The following is a 16,114-nucleotide window of genomic DNA, read 5'->3' as shown; positions in this document are numbered from 1 at the left end:
ACTAGTTAGAATAGAAGAGAGGTTAGTCCGAGGTGATACGGTAGATGGTACACGGTACACGGTACATGGTATACTGTACACGGTACACGGTACACCGTACATGGTATACTGTACACGGTACACGGTACATGGTATACTGTACACGGTACACGGTACATGGTATACTGTACACGGTACACGGTACATGGTACACAGTACACTGTACATGGTATACTATACACGGCATTGTAATCAATGGAATATGAATTTTTTTAAATCAATACCGCAAAGAAAATGAATATCTATTTTCTAATTGACTCAGTCGAGGCCAATTATATTTTAAAGATTGGTTTGGTTTCAGGTTGATTATGCTGACCTTCTTGAACTAGCTGAGCAGAAGGGTCAAACTATACTTTTACCAGATCTAAGGTTTTTACACAACTCAATTGTTCAAAACATCTCTTTTTTCTCATGTTAAACTTATATATTTTTCTCTAAAATGGAAGTTCAAGTTTCTGATAATTTTTTCTTCCACATGATCGTAATTAATTTGGCTTTTTTTCAGTTATGTATATCTAATTGTAAAAATATTTCTAATATTCAAAATGATTTGGCAATTTTTGTTCAAAAGTCATAATTCTGATAAGAAATTATAATTTAAAAAGTTTAGTTCATTATTAATATTCAAGATTTTGGTTATTAATTTTCTAAAATTCACATTTCTGATAATTATTTCTAGTTTTAATAAAGAAAAATCTAAGCCCTGACAACATGGAAAAATGTGTGTTTTAAACTGTTAAAGTTGTATAATTAATTAACTATAGAAAACTGGATAATTTCAAGCTCACAAGAAGTTTTATCAAATCTCATCTAATACAGGAAACTTTCTAATTTTAAATTAAATCTTTTAAGTTTATTCAATATACAAGGAGAACCAGAAAACTTAGGAATAGGAAGTAGACTCAGCTAATGACTTTAAATAGTTCAATAAACATGAGGCACAGGAATTGTGTAGTGTAAACAGACCCATTTTAATTAATAATTGATTTAATAACTTACTAGTAAAGCTTTGTAAAAACATCAAATGCACTAAAAGAGACTGATTATGAAGATTCAAAGGGTTTATGACAACCTTAGTTAAGATTTGATCGTCAATTCTTATTTCTATACAGTGTTCCTTGGTTTCCGTAAACATAATTTGCTCAAAAAACGCCATCCATAAACCGAAAGATACAAAAACCTGGAATCAAAAAAAAAGGGGGGGGGTCAGTTTTTGTAACACTTTTTTTATTAATCCTCTAAAAAAGCAAATACTACCTGCATATACTCTTTGGGCAAGGAAATAGTTTTACCATGGTATTTACATTCATTTTTAAATTCTTGGAATAAGATCCAAACTTGACTTGACTCTCAGAGGGTCTGAAAATAAAAAATTGAAATATACACGAACAGGAAAATGGCGAAGCTCAACAGAATGATGTCTGGGTTCATATAGAGAAGGTATTTATGAAATGGCATTCTCTAACTAGGGATTATCGACGGGTTCTTAAAGATCTTTTAATTGATTAGTGCCATAAACGATTAACTATTGCTGAGAAATGATTATATATATATGTTCTTGTTTTATCCAAAACAAATCAAACTAAACTTGGTGAATTTGTTGTTTGTCTTAATAGTAAAACCACACTTTAACAGGTTCTACTATTAAGATACCAAACCTATTAAAACTTTTAAAGGGACATACCGGCTATGTAAGTTAGTTAAACTGAGAATGCAGTTTTTACATTTTTTGTCGTCATTATTTAATAACTTAAAAAACTATTCTGAAAAAGCACGATTTTGAACGTCGACTTTGCGCTCAAACTCAGAATTTACAGATCTTTAAAAAGTTTTATAGGTCTCAAATGAACCCTAAAGAATTTGTCCACAACACTGCATACTCAGTTCAACTACCTTACATAGTCGACCGGGTCTTTAAATGAAAGTCATAACTTTTATAGTTCTCTAGATTTCTTAGTCATCATTATTAAAAATATATGATAAGGTTTTACGGGTACTCTGTGAATCATTTATGGTAGAATCATTATAATGATAATCCTTTTAATGAACTATATATATTTTTTAAGGACACAGTTACACTAGTGGATTGTCCTAACTACTATCCGTCCTATAGACAAGGACTGTATAAAGCCAACATACAGAGGACAGTCATAAGGACAAACTCAAGGTGAGTAAAGGAAAAACTTAATGCGAATAGGACAAACTTAATGGGAGCTGAACAAACTTAATGAGAGTAGGACAAACTCATTGGTATAGGACACACTTTATGAGAATAGGACAAACTTTTTGAGAGAATAGGACAAACTCTTTGCGAGTATAGAAAATAATGGGAGTAAGACGCATTATGATAAGTGTTTTGAAAAATTTTGTGTTAAGATTTAGATCGTTTCAGTAATATTTATTAAAATTATGACAGTAAAAATCCTTGTTCAGGCAATTTATTTCCCGACTTTGGAAAACTGACTTTTATGTCCTGCTGCAATTATACGTCACGGGCAGCCGTCACGGGTCAATCTTTCCGGTCCCAGTTTGTACTGTATCGCCCGTACATTGGTTAAATAAAGCAGACACTCAATAGGACTAGCCGGTGCAACAAGGTTGACGCGGTCAGACTTTAGGTTGAATTTACTTTTACTGAAGGGTCAGGGGATACACAAAGTTTTAAAATATGTTAAACCTAATGTTGTTCAAAATATGTAACACGTTGAAGAGAATGAAATTTCCCGAAAGGAGATACAAAAATACGCAAGTAAGTATATGTCAGATTCTGCAGAACAAGAGAGACCAACTTATGGTAATTGACAAAACTGATTCTTTGGAATAAATGTACTTCTAAAATGTAATATTTCACAATTTACATAAAACACATTAACATGTAAAAAATATACAATATGATAAAAGCCAGAATAATGCCAACTCAACAAAAATATCATTAATCGATATCTGCATATTTCATATAGTGTTAATTTTTTTAACCTAGTCTTGGTAATGTCGAAATCTAAACATATAATTTTTGTTTAAGGTTTATCCAGTTCAAAATACTGCTAATAGATCGGCCTATACTTCCCTTTAGCATGGGAAATATAACAGGTAATTATATAGATTTTAAGCCGGGTTGTTTTTATCAAAAATTTTCGTTTTCCGGTTTTTTTTCACAGACAATGCTTTGTGCAATTTTGCAGTAAGCACACAAAATACATTACTTCTCTATTTCCTCCTCATTAAAAGGGGGTAGATATGGTACGACAAAAAATAATATTTGATTTCTGTTTTTTTTTTTCTTAAAAACTTAAAGAATAGTAACATTTTTAAACAATAGATTGAATGTTTTTAGGCCGGAATAATATTCTGAACAGAAGAAGGTATGGAGGAGGGGGAGGAGGAGGGATGGATAGACGAAAACGACTTCAGAGACAGACAAGTGTTGATTACGGTCTTTTGCATCCTATACTCATAGATCTAGGTTACAACTTTAAAAGTATAAAAAGGTTTTAAGGAATTTTTATCTTCACCAGATATTTGTATTTCGTATTCTTTTCTTATAGGTTAAAATACTTTTTTTTTAAACTAACTAAATAGCTAATTTAATCTTTTGTCTTATAAAGTTTTCCAAAAATGTAAAAATGGGAGAGAAAGGAATTGAGACTTTGCCACAAACTCTGATTTTCTAACCCTTATATAAAGGTAACCCAATCAAAGAGTTTGAAATCTCAAAGGTTTACACTATTAGGTTGCAAAGATGTATAGAACGAAAAAAAAATTTTAGTTTGTGGCAAAGACTCAATTCCTTTCTCTTTTAATAATGTATATCTACATCTTTTTAATAATCTCATTAGTAAATGAGTCTTTGCCACAAATTCAAATTTTCTTATCCCTATATCTTTGTAACCTGATGATGTAAACTTTAAATATTTCATACTTCCAAGTTTACAATATTCAGGTCTACAACATTGGGTTGCAAAGATTTAGTTTGTGGCAGAGACTCAATTCCTTTCCATAAACCTTTTTAATTTTTTTCTCTGTATCATTTTTTATTTTTATTTAAACTAAAATTTCTAATTTCAGAATCTGAACTTGAAGATGAGAATTCAATTCTAACCTCTACAACTTGTCTCTCAAGCACTGTGGACCAAACTGGTGACTAATAATAACTAATATAAACTTTTAAAAAATCTGCAATGGTTACCTTGAACCTCTTTACTGGGGTTAATTTCTTTAAAAACATGGAAACCTATAATGCCCGTGTGGGTTCCCGTTGATTTCTCCAGCAAAGACAAGTAAGAAAATTGCTGGTATTTTTCTAGTTGTGAATTGTTTCAGAATTGTTTCATACAGACCAAAACGCTTGTTTGTAGCAATGATCTTACTGAGTTTTTGCCACAAACTCTGATTTTCTAAACCCGATCCTTGCAACACAAAATTTCTGTTAGATAAATTTATATAAGTTTTAAATATCAAAGTATTACACCATCAGGTAGCAAAGATTTATAGTAAAAATAGATAAAATTTGACGATGAGGCAAAAACTTAATTTCTTTTCAGTTGGTTCTGATTGGATGGAGCAAGGATCCGGAAGAGCGGTGGGTTCGGAATCCAGTGGCAGGATTGGGTTAGGGTCTGGGAGTAGGATCGAACTAGGAGCTCGGAGCAAGATTGATTCAGGAACCGAGAGCAGAGCTGGATCAGGATCTAGGAGTAGGGTTGATTTAGGGTCAGGGAGTAGAATTGGATCAGGAAATGGAAGCAGAATTGATTCTGTAACTGGGAGTAGGATTGGTTCTGGATCTGGTGAGAGTAGGATTGGTTCGGGATCTAGTGGAAGCAAGATTATATTGGGATGTAGAACCAGGGCTGGATCAAGATCCGATGGGATCAGGATTGGATCGGGATACGTGAACAGAATTGACTCAGGATCTGGGATCAGGATCGATTCAGGAACTGGGAGCAGGACTGAATCAAGATCGGACGTGATCAGGGTTGAATCTGGATCTGGGTTCGGATCAGTATCAGCCTGGAAGAAAAGTCCTTCTCCTCCACCCCGTCAGAGCTCGGAGGATTCTGGTATTGAGCCTGATTCAGATGATTTGTTCTTCCTAATCCCACAGGAATCAAAACAAATTATTTTTAAGGGGTTTTATTAGAGTTAGGGAGGGGGAGATGGGCTGGTTACGATGGACTACAAAAGAATCATAAAAATTGAACTGCTAGATTTTGACAAAGGAATTGAGTTTTTGCCACAAACTCTGAATTTTAAATCCCTATATATTAACAACCCAATGGTGTAGACCTTAGATATTTCAAACTAAGACTTCTGCTACATCAAACAATATAAGTTTAAAATATCAAAGGTTTACATCATTTGGTTGTAGATATATAGGTATTAGAAAGTTGGTATTTGTGGCAAAGACTCATTTCCTTTACTGCAAATGGCCTGCACAGGATACGACAACAGGACATTCTTAACATGTTTATTATTAGCGCTAAAAAGTCGTCGTTTAAGACGACAAATAAAATAAAAATAAAATGGAGATTAGAGAATTGCTATCTAATCCCGATAATAAATAAATGACAAGGTTAAGTAACGTAAATCTTTATTAATAAATACAATCTTCTTAGAAAGGGTCCGTTCAGCTCACAGATTGATAACAGCACAGCGGTTTCAAAAACTAAATAAACATAATGTAACAATGGGTGATTTTGTTGATCTTTTACGATCAGCGATTCAAAGATCTTTTTAGATCGCTGAGATCATAGCTACCTAGGGGTACCACCCCCCCCCTTTACCCTTCGGTTGGACTTTTGAATCCTACTTTTGAATCCTACTTTTGAATCCTGTTTTGAATCCTAACGGATTTATTTGAGTTTGCACATGAATTCTATAAATAACCCAGGCCAAGCTGAAAGTTCCGTTATTCCAGAGACCCGGGGGCTGGTGGGCTAGCCGGCCAGCTCACGGGGTACTAGGGTTAAATGCTAGCCCAGGGTGGAGCGAAATCTGGGGAAAAAGAATCAGTTGAAGACCAGCTCCCTTAACTAGAGGTTCCCTTGAAGATTCCCCATCACTCTGAAACAACTTCAATTCATAATATTTGATTCGTATAGTATCATCCTTTTAGTTTTTGTATCTTTGTAAATAATAAACTGTAAGAAAAACCAACTCGTCGAATATTAATAATATGAGTAGTTGCCTTGATTCATTTTTCTTTCATATGTAATATGGTGACAAGTTCAAAAATTGGAAGCCCAAATAGCAACACTCGTTTTTAATAATATTCGGCGAAATAGTTTTCTAACATTTCGGTGCACCCTAACCGAAAGCTAGAGTACTATCGGTAAGCTTGCGCGGACCGCGGCATTGAAAATAGACGCCAACTCATTCTACAGCACAGTTACCCGTTGCTTTTCAAATTGTGAACATTTAACTGATAATTCTAAGGTAAAACGACATTATTTTTGTTTTGTTTAATAGCTTATAAGTTTATGAGTATGGCGCAAATATTTTCATCAAGCTTTAATATTTTGTTCAACAGATTGACGTAGTTATTTGACGTGAGTTAAGATAACATGTTAGAAACACAGACGGACAATGGACCGACGGTAAATCTAAAATTTCTTTCTCCATATCTGATACCTGGGTAGGATCCATCTTATTTCCGAGCTTTTCAAATGATCTCAAAGGCCAGAAATCTTCTTCTCTAGACATCCACTCTGCTCCAGATTGCCATTCACTCCCTTCTTGTAACTCCTCTGGGGTTACATCGACTCCTCTAGTAAGCTTATCACTAGGGTTTTGCGAGCCAGGAACATGAAACAGACGCTGAATATCTACTAACCTCCGTATATGCTGCACTCTGTTAAAACAAAACTGCTTCTATGGTTTTGAGTCATTTGTCACCCATGCTAACACGATCTCAGAGTCACTTGCAATCCAGTATCTTCTACATCTTGATCCCAGTGCCTTAAGAACACAGAACAAAGTTTCACTTGCTAACACTAATACTTCTAACTCATTTCTAGGAATTGTGTGATGAACTGACTTAGATCTCGCAGTTACTAACCTTACACAATAAGTACCATCCTTTGTTAGCATTCAAGAGTATATCGCTACTCCACACATCCACTGAGCAGCATCACAAGTTACTATCAGTTCAATTGACTCTGGTTCTCTTGCATTCACCGGCACAAAGGATCGAGGAAACTTAATACCTTTGGCTTGATGAATTAGAGTAATATTTTTCTTCCATACCTCCTGGAGATTCTCTGGCAAAACTTCATCAAACTCAAAAATAGTTACTTCTTTCATATCTAATTTTAGCTTGGCCTTAATGACTTCAACAACTCCGATGGCATCATACAGTTCCATCACTTTAGACAAACACATGCGTCTAGTTAGTTGTACTGAGTCTACAAGCTTCTCAACTTTCTCAATTGAATCTACAAGTTCTTCGTTGGGTTTCTTTGCTCCTCTCAGCTTAGGATTAAAATTTACTTCACTAAACCCAATCATCATTAAGTCCTTCTGTGTGGCCCAGCGATATCCACAAAACATTGTATGTATTCCATCAGCACTTGCTTTCTCTGGGGGTGGTTCTCCACTGATACAGGTAACTTTCAACTTAAAACCTGCATTAGGTATTGCCTCTTCAATCTGCTTGAGTATAGCAACAGCATCAGCTTTCTCTGAAGCTCCCCCACTAATGTCGTCCATATAGGTGAACCTCAAGAGAATAACATATGCCAACGGATATTGATCTTTAAACATTGTCGCTATTCTCCGCAATGCCGCTGTTGTGATATTACCAGAGGATACTAACCCATAAGTAACACACACATAAACCCAGGTTTCCACTACCTCTTGGGGGTCTAACGTGGGTGACCACAGAAAAAGTACATACCTATATTCACTTTCATAGAGTTTGATAGTATTATACATTTTACTTATGTCTGCAGTAAACCCTACAATCCAGCTTCTCCAATTGATACCGATCATGTACAAAGAGTTCAGGCAATTGATTCCTTTTGCCAGTGTATCATTGAACCCCGACATGCTGGGATCAACTACAATCCTTGCAGGGGTGGACAAGCTATTTTCATTAAACACCGTTCTCCAATACAGATAATGCTTTAGTTTACCATCATTTACCCTTTCCTGAACACTTTGTGGTAAGGATAAAAAGGAACTACAAATCCTTTATCAACTAATTCACTGTGAAACTTCACTGTAGCTTTACGAGTTTCTAGAGATTTTCTCCTTTGCTGATCAAAAATCTTCAAAGCTACTTTATAATTATTTGTTTCACCATTCCACAACCTGGCTAAATACCTCTCAGGATTACGTTTAAAAGGAAATCTACTATAAGTAACCTTTTCCTCCAGGTCAATATCTATAGAACTGTTAATAATATCTTCTTCTATCTCTTCCCGGAAAGAAGTCTCTCGGGTCCTTTCACTATTCTTGCACTCTTCGCAAGAACTACACCTTGCACATCAGTAAGTTATCCTGGAACCCATATCCTCCATTTCTTTAAATTTTTGTTCCAAAGCACGAGGTTTCCGCTTTACAGCATGTAGTTCTGCCCTAAAATTTGGCAATTGACCTCCGAATTCCACCTGATTCGCAATAAATTTGCTTTGAACTAATGTTTCATCACTAAGACTGATCCACTCACACTGATTTGGGGCTTCTATTTCCTCAATGGAAACCTCTACTCCAGGTGCAAAACAACATCTACAAAATGAGAATGACTGTTTCAAATCACCTGGCGCTAAACTTGCCTTGTTAAGTGGACATTCCGGTTGAGCAATCTGAGTCTCTTCTATTGCCGAAGCAAAAACTGGGTTAAAACCAGCCTCTAATGGAATCATATTCTCAGTCTTGTACAGTACTGGTTCTCCTAACAGGAAACTATCAGTATACAAAGAATTTCTGAAAGAGTTATATTCTGAACTGAACAGAATCTTCAAATTGTTCATGCCATCACTCTGGCCACTGTTTGCCAGAGTAATATCGGCATGTGGACCAGCAAATATCAGATTTGAGTTGAACACGTCTTTTATCTGACTTCTATACACCTGCAGACCAGACGGGAGGATCATCTCCAGTCTCGGTTGAATATAGCTTTCCTTAATCCCTAAAATAATCTTTACAGGCCCACCAAACAAACTTTGGACACGGTTCTTTAGAGATAGGGGATGATTTTTGATACTGTCTAAGTTCCTTCTCAAAATTGGAGAGATTGTACACAGGAAAATCTGTGGTTATTTTCTCCATTCCTAACATATTTATCCTAAAGAATGTTCCATCTTCCGCAGGTCCTAGTGTGGTTCCAAAGATACCAAACCCTGTACTAAATGTGCTTCCACCAGCTACGTTAATAAACTGCTCACGACCATCAATGACCTGAAAACCTACTTCTCTTGCAAATGCTCCTTCCACTGCTGACATACTTGCTCCAGAGTCATAGAATACAGTTGCAGATTTTCCATTGAATGATAACTGTTGGAATAGATATAACTAATCTTCTTTCATATTTGGGTGAATCTTATTTAATACATCCTTCTTATCTAGTACTCTACCTTTGGATACAAATACTTTGGAATCATATTCTTCTTCAGCTTGTCCATCAGAGTTGGATCTCATCTTGTACACTCCCAACGTATACATCTTAATATTAGTAGAATCATCAAAGCCTGCAAGGAACGATGTTAAAGCTTTCCTTATTTCCTTAGTATCACTTGTGTGTTTGGAGCACATCAAAACATTACAATCTCTCCCATCATGTACTGCACACTCTTGACAAATCACTAGAACTGGAATTTGATCCTTGTATAAACACTTGCCATTTGATGACTTCTTGTAACATTTGAACATAAAGCAAGTAAGGCAAAGCCCAAATTCTACAGCCTTTTTTCTCCTCTCTTTTGGTGTCGCATTCAAGAAGAATTTTCTTCTTAAGCTCTTTGTGCATAAAACACACACTTCGAACCCATTTATCAGGTCTTGCACTCATTACAGCTTTCTTAGGTTTGGGGGAGAGTGTATTAACCTTTCTTTTGACTTGATCATCCTTCTCTAATGACAATTTATCCATTAAGAATTCCACACTGCGGTATTGTTGATGAACAAATTTTGATAGCAATTCAAACGACTTCTTTCCAGATAACTCTGCTCCATCATAATGACTATCAGAGATCTTCACATACTCTTCAATATATCTTTTTTTGATGAATTCTGGAAGAAGCTTGACCAACTCATTTGTTAAGCTGTAACTGTAGACATCCTTATAAAGTTCTTTATACTGATCTTCGTTATCCACGACTAGATTCTCAATTTGGTCTAAAATCTCAGCAATGTTCTTGAAGTAGTTTCTCTCCTGAGACTTATTGGTACGTGATGGTATAGGTAAAGCTTTAATCTGGGATTTCTTCTCTTCAAGAATTCTAGATACATCTCCAAACTTCTTTGACAACAATGACATCATATCCTCCAGGTTATGTCTAACATGTTTGCAACTAGCTTGTAGATCTTTGGACAGGTAGTTATTGTATAGGTATTGAGCGGCATCCTTTCGACTCAAGTTTCGTGTGACTATCTTAAACATCTTCAGAAACTCAAACACATTAACATCACTTTTCCATCCATCAAATGGTTCCAGCTTCAGCGGAGTGCCTAAGGTTTTGGAACTGGCATACCAGAGTTCCTTCCCTTTAATCAGTCTTGATACCATAATTATCCACTCTCTTGCCTCTTTGTGAGCATCCATCGCACTGTTATAAATTCTCTGAAAACTTGCAGATTGATTACCCTTTTCCTCCATTTTAGCAAGTCGCTCCATCATTTGGTTAAGAATCTTCTGAAGATTCTTCACTTCTTTTTCTTCAAGATTAAGAAGTTCTGCATCTGGGATGTCTTCTGGGGAAGTAGAATCTATGATTTCTTTCACTTGTTTCATTTCATCTACTATTAATATTTCCACTATACTGGTTGGATCATGATCTACATCACGCCAACTTCATAACCCTCGGTTTTAAGATAAACTTACTTCCAGAGGATTCCGATGCTTCTGCAATAGTCTGACCTGTCGAAGGAACGATTGTTGTAAAATTTGGAGAGAAAGTTGACGCTGTGGCTGAGCTATCACTTGCTCTGACTCTTGAGTTGTCACTTAATTCTGGTAATCTCCATGTAACCTCCCTTCTCTGTTCACTTGAGGCCACTGGAGTAAATACTGTTTGACTGTCAAACACTCCCTCTTGAGCAAATAAATTTCTAATCTCGGGATTATCCATTTGTTTCTCTTTAACACTTCTCACAGTTTTCGCTCCTAAAGACTGTGAACCTCCGAGCTTTGCTGTGTCACTACTAGCTGTTTCTACCATCTTCCTTTGCTTCTCTTCTCTTTCTACGTCTTCTCTGGTTTTCTCAAGATTTGTTAGACTAACTCCGAGATCTAGCAAAGATGAAGTTAAGGAACCATGGAGATGCTCAAGACTTCTCATCTCTTCCTCACCTAACGTGGATTCATCTGCAGTCAAGTATTCTTCTAGTATACTAGCATAAGAATCTAATTTCCTAACTCCTTTCTCCATTCTGGTACAGATAAGTGCTATTCTCTCACTGTTTAAATTTGCTAACACTTCTGGCTTTGGTACATTGTTAACAAGAACCCTAATTATCCTTTTGCATTGAATTGTAAATGCATCAGGGTCACTTCTAATTCTAAATCAGTTGTAGCATGAAGGTCACTCATAGTCCCATCAGCCATTCTTACAAATAAATGTTTGACAGAACTACAAGAGAAAGGAGTCGCATAAAGTGCAGATTCCCTACTTACAGGGAGGGATTCATAATCCCATGCCAAATTGGGATTTGGTGATGTATTTGCATCACTGATTCTGCTTAGAGGAAAAGGATGTTTTCCTTTAGATGCTAATTTTATGGCTTTTTCCACATTGTACGAAAGGACCTTTCTAAGGAGACGCTGTGGTCTGGATTTATGATACTTCCTTGTCATTTAATACCTACATCTGCAGGTTGATCGAAACAATTTTTGAAATGTTGCGCAATTTTAGAGAATTGCTATCTAATCCCGATAATAAATAAATGACAAGGTTAAGTAATGTAAATCTTTATTAATAAATACAATCTTCTTAGAAATGGGTCCGTTCAGCTCACAGATTGATAACAGCACAGCGGTTTCAAAAACTAAATAAACATAATGTTAGTGTATATAGCAAATTTGAGCAATAACTTTGCTATATTAGCAATGTTGGCAGTTAAGCAATACATGCTTAACCCAACGCAGGGTTAGACTCGTGTATTAGTAATGATGGCTAACCTAAGATTAGACTTCACTTATTGTTTATCAATAAAAGCATTAAATGTGCTTTTTGCTTAGCTTCTCAGCAATTTAAGTGAAAAGTATTTCTTTAGGACTCTGTAGACTATTTGTATCCAGTCTAAATAAATGTTAGGGAATTCTAATTCATGACAATCACCCTATTATCCCATGAACTATCAGTCATGGACTTACTTGCTATTAAATAGCAATAATTGTGTGTTATCCAATTACACACTAAATCAGCAATTAAACTTAGTTTATGGCAATAAGTTTGCTTTTACTTTATTGGAGCAATAATCTTGCCCAATAAAACAGTTAATAGGAACTAGTCCGAACTGATCAATTTAACTCTATTTTGCTTCTATTAAAGCAATCAGTTGCATTAAATGCATTACTTGGCAGAGAATAAAAAGTTTATCCTTATCAACATTTAACAAATTATTGAGAACCATTAAATAAATTACACAACACTGGGCCGGGGCCAGATGGTTCTCAATAATTATATTCTCCCAAGAAATCAAAATATTTAAGCAAGTAGCTATAAGTGAGCTATTAATCCTAGGTAAAGAAGCAATCAGAGACAAGGGTGTATTTAAGCTATAAATTAGCACATAAGCATGTTCTAGAACTTTCGAGTCTTCCTACCACCTCTGATCTTGTTGTATGGGTGCTTGTTTTTCACCCGGATCTTCAACTTCTTTTCAACTAGTTGAACTACATCTCGGTACCATTTCCCTCCCATGAACCGGAAATTAGTTGGAGTAGGGAATTTTCCCCACTCAGTCGCTGAGTTGATCCACTTTAGCCCAATAATTGGGTTATCATTCACAAATTTTCAAATCTCCTCCGGTCGTACATCCTTCAGCATTTCCCTGATTGACAAATATTCTGTCCAGTTTCTAGCTCGGCGAGTGTATTCTACCCCATGCCTATCAACAGCTACATGAGGGACTCCTCTATCTAACAAACTTTGTAATTGTGTTCTCTTCGGATCATATCCTGATGGATTCCATGTAGGCCTAGGTCTAAGAAATCTGGAGGCTCTAGTTCCTTTCATCGGCTCACACTTCAAATCATCCTTCACTAGATTCTCTAAAGAATCCTCAACAGGATCTGATGGATAATCCACGTGATTTACACAATTTTCAAGAACAATCATCTCACTATCTTCAGAGGCATTCAGAATCATCACCTCATCTTCCGATTCATCTTCCGACTCCGACTCATCCTCGGGACTTATAACTATGTCAGCATATTCACAAAACTTTAACTCCTTTAATATTCCCAAGAACCCTTCCGTGAACTTAACCTTTTCTGTACACTCCCAACTCGAGCGAAGAAACCAAACAGGTTTACCCCACATCTTAAGCAACCTATTCAGTCGTGGAGACTCATCCTCCTTCATCCTATGCCGGAATGCACTATACCTTCCACTTGGAACCTGGATAACTGCCTGCTCTCTGAGGTATGCCGGCGCTCCTTGGTAGTAGGCTCCATCAAAGCAGACTCCCGTAAAGGTTTCAGTTATAATGCTGATAAAAAGGTTAGCACTGTCAGAATCGCTAAGCCTCAGTCTCTGCACAAACTTCTCCTTATCTGGAATTATGGTCTGTATGGCAGTCATAAAAAATAGATGTAGAGCAGCTATAATAGCAAACTGATCTCCGACATTGTACACTGTATACTGCCAGGGTAACCTGTACAGAGATTGTGTCCAATCAGGAGCACAACTCAACTTGAAATTCTTAGGTAAAAACCCACCAAGGCATTGATAGAGCAAGGTACTTAGACCGAATGAGTTCTTGGCCCATTTTCCAAGCCCTACCCACAGAGCTGCTGTGTCTATCCATTTTGCTTTGAATTCCCAATCCGCACTAGTTAGAGTAGAAACTGCATATTCCACCATAACAAGATCTTCAGTACAATCATTCCCAACAAAGACGAAATCATCTGTTTCAAACAACTCTACCACGGCTTTTGGTATCTCGTTCTTGTTTGCTGGAAAATTTATCTCCAAAAAGCTCGAGAATCCATCACCAAGATGAATCTTGGCTAACATCGGAACATCTGATCCCTCAACCATTCTCTTACCCTCAACATCCAGAGCTATAAAAACTCTAGGAAACGGTTTAAACTTCTCAGCTCCTTTGAATATAGAGGTTTTAAAACTCTCTACCTTCACTGCTGCTTCTTTCTCCGATGTCTCGCCGACAGTTATACTGTAGAGGTTTCCATTCTTTTCCACCTCCCGGTAAAGCCTATAAGAAGGAGACCGGTTTCTTTTCCAGAAATCAATATGACTCCAGAAAACTTCTCCCCAAGACTTAGACGGTTCCAGGGATGAGAATTTTTCCTCCAGCTTGTCTAGGAATGGTACTCCGTTAACCAAGGTTTCTTCTACACCTTCCACAGGGACAGGGATAACCTTCACATTGTGAACGTGAACTGTATCCTCATGAGAACTATTTGGATCTTGTATGTGATAAATAGCAGAAGTATCCACATTCTTATAAAAATCTCTAAAACAAGCCTGTCCTGGCTTCTTTGCTTTACAGCTCTTTGGGTTACACAAATGGATATCCTTTAACTTCTTTGAAGACACAGTGTACTCCCCAGGATGTGCAGCATACCTTGCTAAATCTTCCTCCATCCCTAAAGAACGCAAAACATCAAAACTACTCTTAGCAATAAACTTGCTTTACTAAAAAAGAAAACCATAATCTTCTATAGTTCATATTTCTAGCAATAAACTTGCTATATTTAGGCACCAAACCGTTATACAAAATTAGGCAATAATCATACACATTCCAGGGAAAACTTTAAGCAATAAACTTGCTCTACCTGGCAATAAACTTGCCTTACTCATCTCTTCTAATAAAAAAAATTCTTCTCTCAAATATTTATTTACTCTATTTATTTCATACAGAACAATTGTTTTGTGTACAGATACAAACATGGAAAAACTGCAATAATAGTGCAATACTTCAACAATAAATAAATTGCAATTATAGTGCATAAAATATTCCTGGCAATAAGTATGCTAGGCTACTGAACTTTCTGCTGGATTTCCATTGCCAGTCTGTGCTGTTCAGTATTGAAATCAACCTCATCAAGAGATTGAATTAAACAGACTTGATTGAGATGTCGTTCAATTTCTCTTACAACAGCTTCATTTGCATTCTTGTAGCAAATTCTTAACTTTCCACCACGTCCATCAACGTAGTTTTGAATAACTCGTCCAAACTTCCAGATCTTATTCCTTGATCTCATGTTATCCTTCATGATAAATATCACCAGATCACCTACTTCTGGAACCTTGTCGGATTTATGTCCCAATGATGACGGAATGAATCTGTGCAAGTGTGATAACAATGCATCCTCCAAGAACGTTCTAGTTTCTTCCAGATTCTCCAACATCTTGCATTTTGATCCAACGAGTGTACTTGTCCCATCTAAAATCCTCTTCGGATTAGCTCCTAGAATGAAGTGATTAGGACAAATAACCCCAAACACTTCCATATCTTTAGGATTTCTTGAATCTTCTCCTCTTGCAATAGGAAGTGAATTCATGAAGGTTGAAAGTCGCAACGCTACAGTTTCCCATTGCAGAAAGCTGTGTTTTATTCCATTCTCTCCAGTCTTTTCTAGAAGTTCTTTCACAATCTTCACTCTGGCCTCCACCTTTCCATGCTCTCGATGATTGCCAGGAGTACAGAAATCTAGAATGATTTGCTG

At 36.4% G+C, this 16,114-nt stretch overlaps 4 protein-coding genes across 4 annotated transcripts in view; 1 reads left to right on the top strand and 3 right to left on the bottom strand.

The window, feature by feature from the left end:
* The window catches only part of LOC111705838 (uncharacterized), a 7,106-nt gene extending 1,858 nt beyond the window's left edge, over positions 1-5,248 (top strand). The window contains exons 2-9 of the mRNA XM_023478520.1: positions 341-408; positions 804-858; positions 1,432-1,479; positions 2,106-2,206; positions 3,062-3,129; positions 3,374-3,502; positions 4,105-4,176; positions 4,581-5,248. Coding sequence (XP_023334288.1) covers positions 341-408; positions 804-858; positions 1,432-1,479; positions 2,106-2,206; positions 3,062-3,129; positions 3,374-3,502; positions 4,105-4,176; positions 4,581-5,179 — 1,140 coding nt within the window. The 3' untranslated portion in view covers positions 5,180-5,248. The remainder of the gene's footprint in view (positions 1-340; positions 409-803; positions 859-1,431; positions 1,480-2,105; positions 2,207-3,061; positions 3,130-3,373; positions 3,503-4,104; positions 4,177-4,580) is intronic.
* A 1,392-nt stretch (positions 5,249-6,640) lies between these two features.
* Positions 6,641-16,114, bottom strand: part of LOC111705831 (uncharacterized) — a gene marked incomplete at its 3' end in the record, with an annotated part of 10,396 nt that continues 922 nt past the window's right edge. The window contains 1 exon segment of the mRNA XM_023478511.1: positions 6,641-6,903. Coding sequence (XP_023334279.1) covers positions 6,641-6,903 — 263 coding nt within the window.
* LOC111705834 (uncharacterized) lies at positions 7,348-11,758 on the bottom strand (the record flags this gene model as incomplete). The annotated part of the gene is given in 1 exon segment (XM_023478513.1): positions 7,348-11,758. A coding segment is annotated over 1 exon segment (719 nt), but the record flags the coding sequence as incomplete, so codon positions are not given.
* Positions 12,954-16,114, bottom strand: part of LOC111705833 (uncharacterized) — a 6,014-nt gene continuing 2,853 nt past the window's right edge. The window contains exon 4 of the mRNA XM_023478512.1: positions 12,954-15,031. Within this exon, the coding sequence (XP_023334280.1) occupies positions 13,215-15,029 (1,815 nt within the window). The 5' untranslated portion in view covers positions 15,030-15,031 and the 3' untranslated portion in view covers positions 12,954-13,214. The remainder of the gene's footprint in view (positions 15,032-16,114) is intronic.

Source organism: Eurytemora carolleeae, unplaced genomic scaffold (genome assembly GCF_000591075.1).
Source record: "Eurytemora carolleeae unplaced genomic scaffold, Eaff_2.0 scaffold686, whole genome shotgun sequence".
In the NCBI taxonomy this organism is placed as follows: domain Eukaryota; kingdom Metazoa; phylum Arthropoda; class Copepoda; order Calanoida; family Temoridae; genus Eurytemora; species Eurytemora carolleeae.
This window is presented reverse-complemented; position numbering and strand designations above follow the sequence as displayed.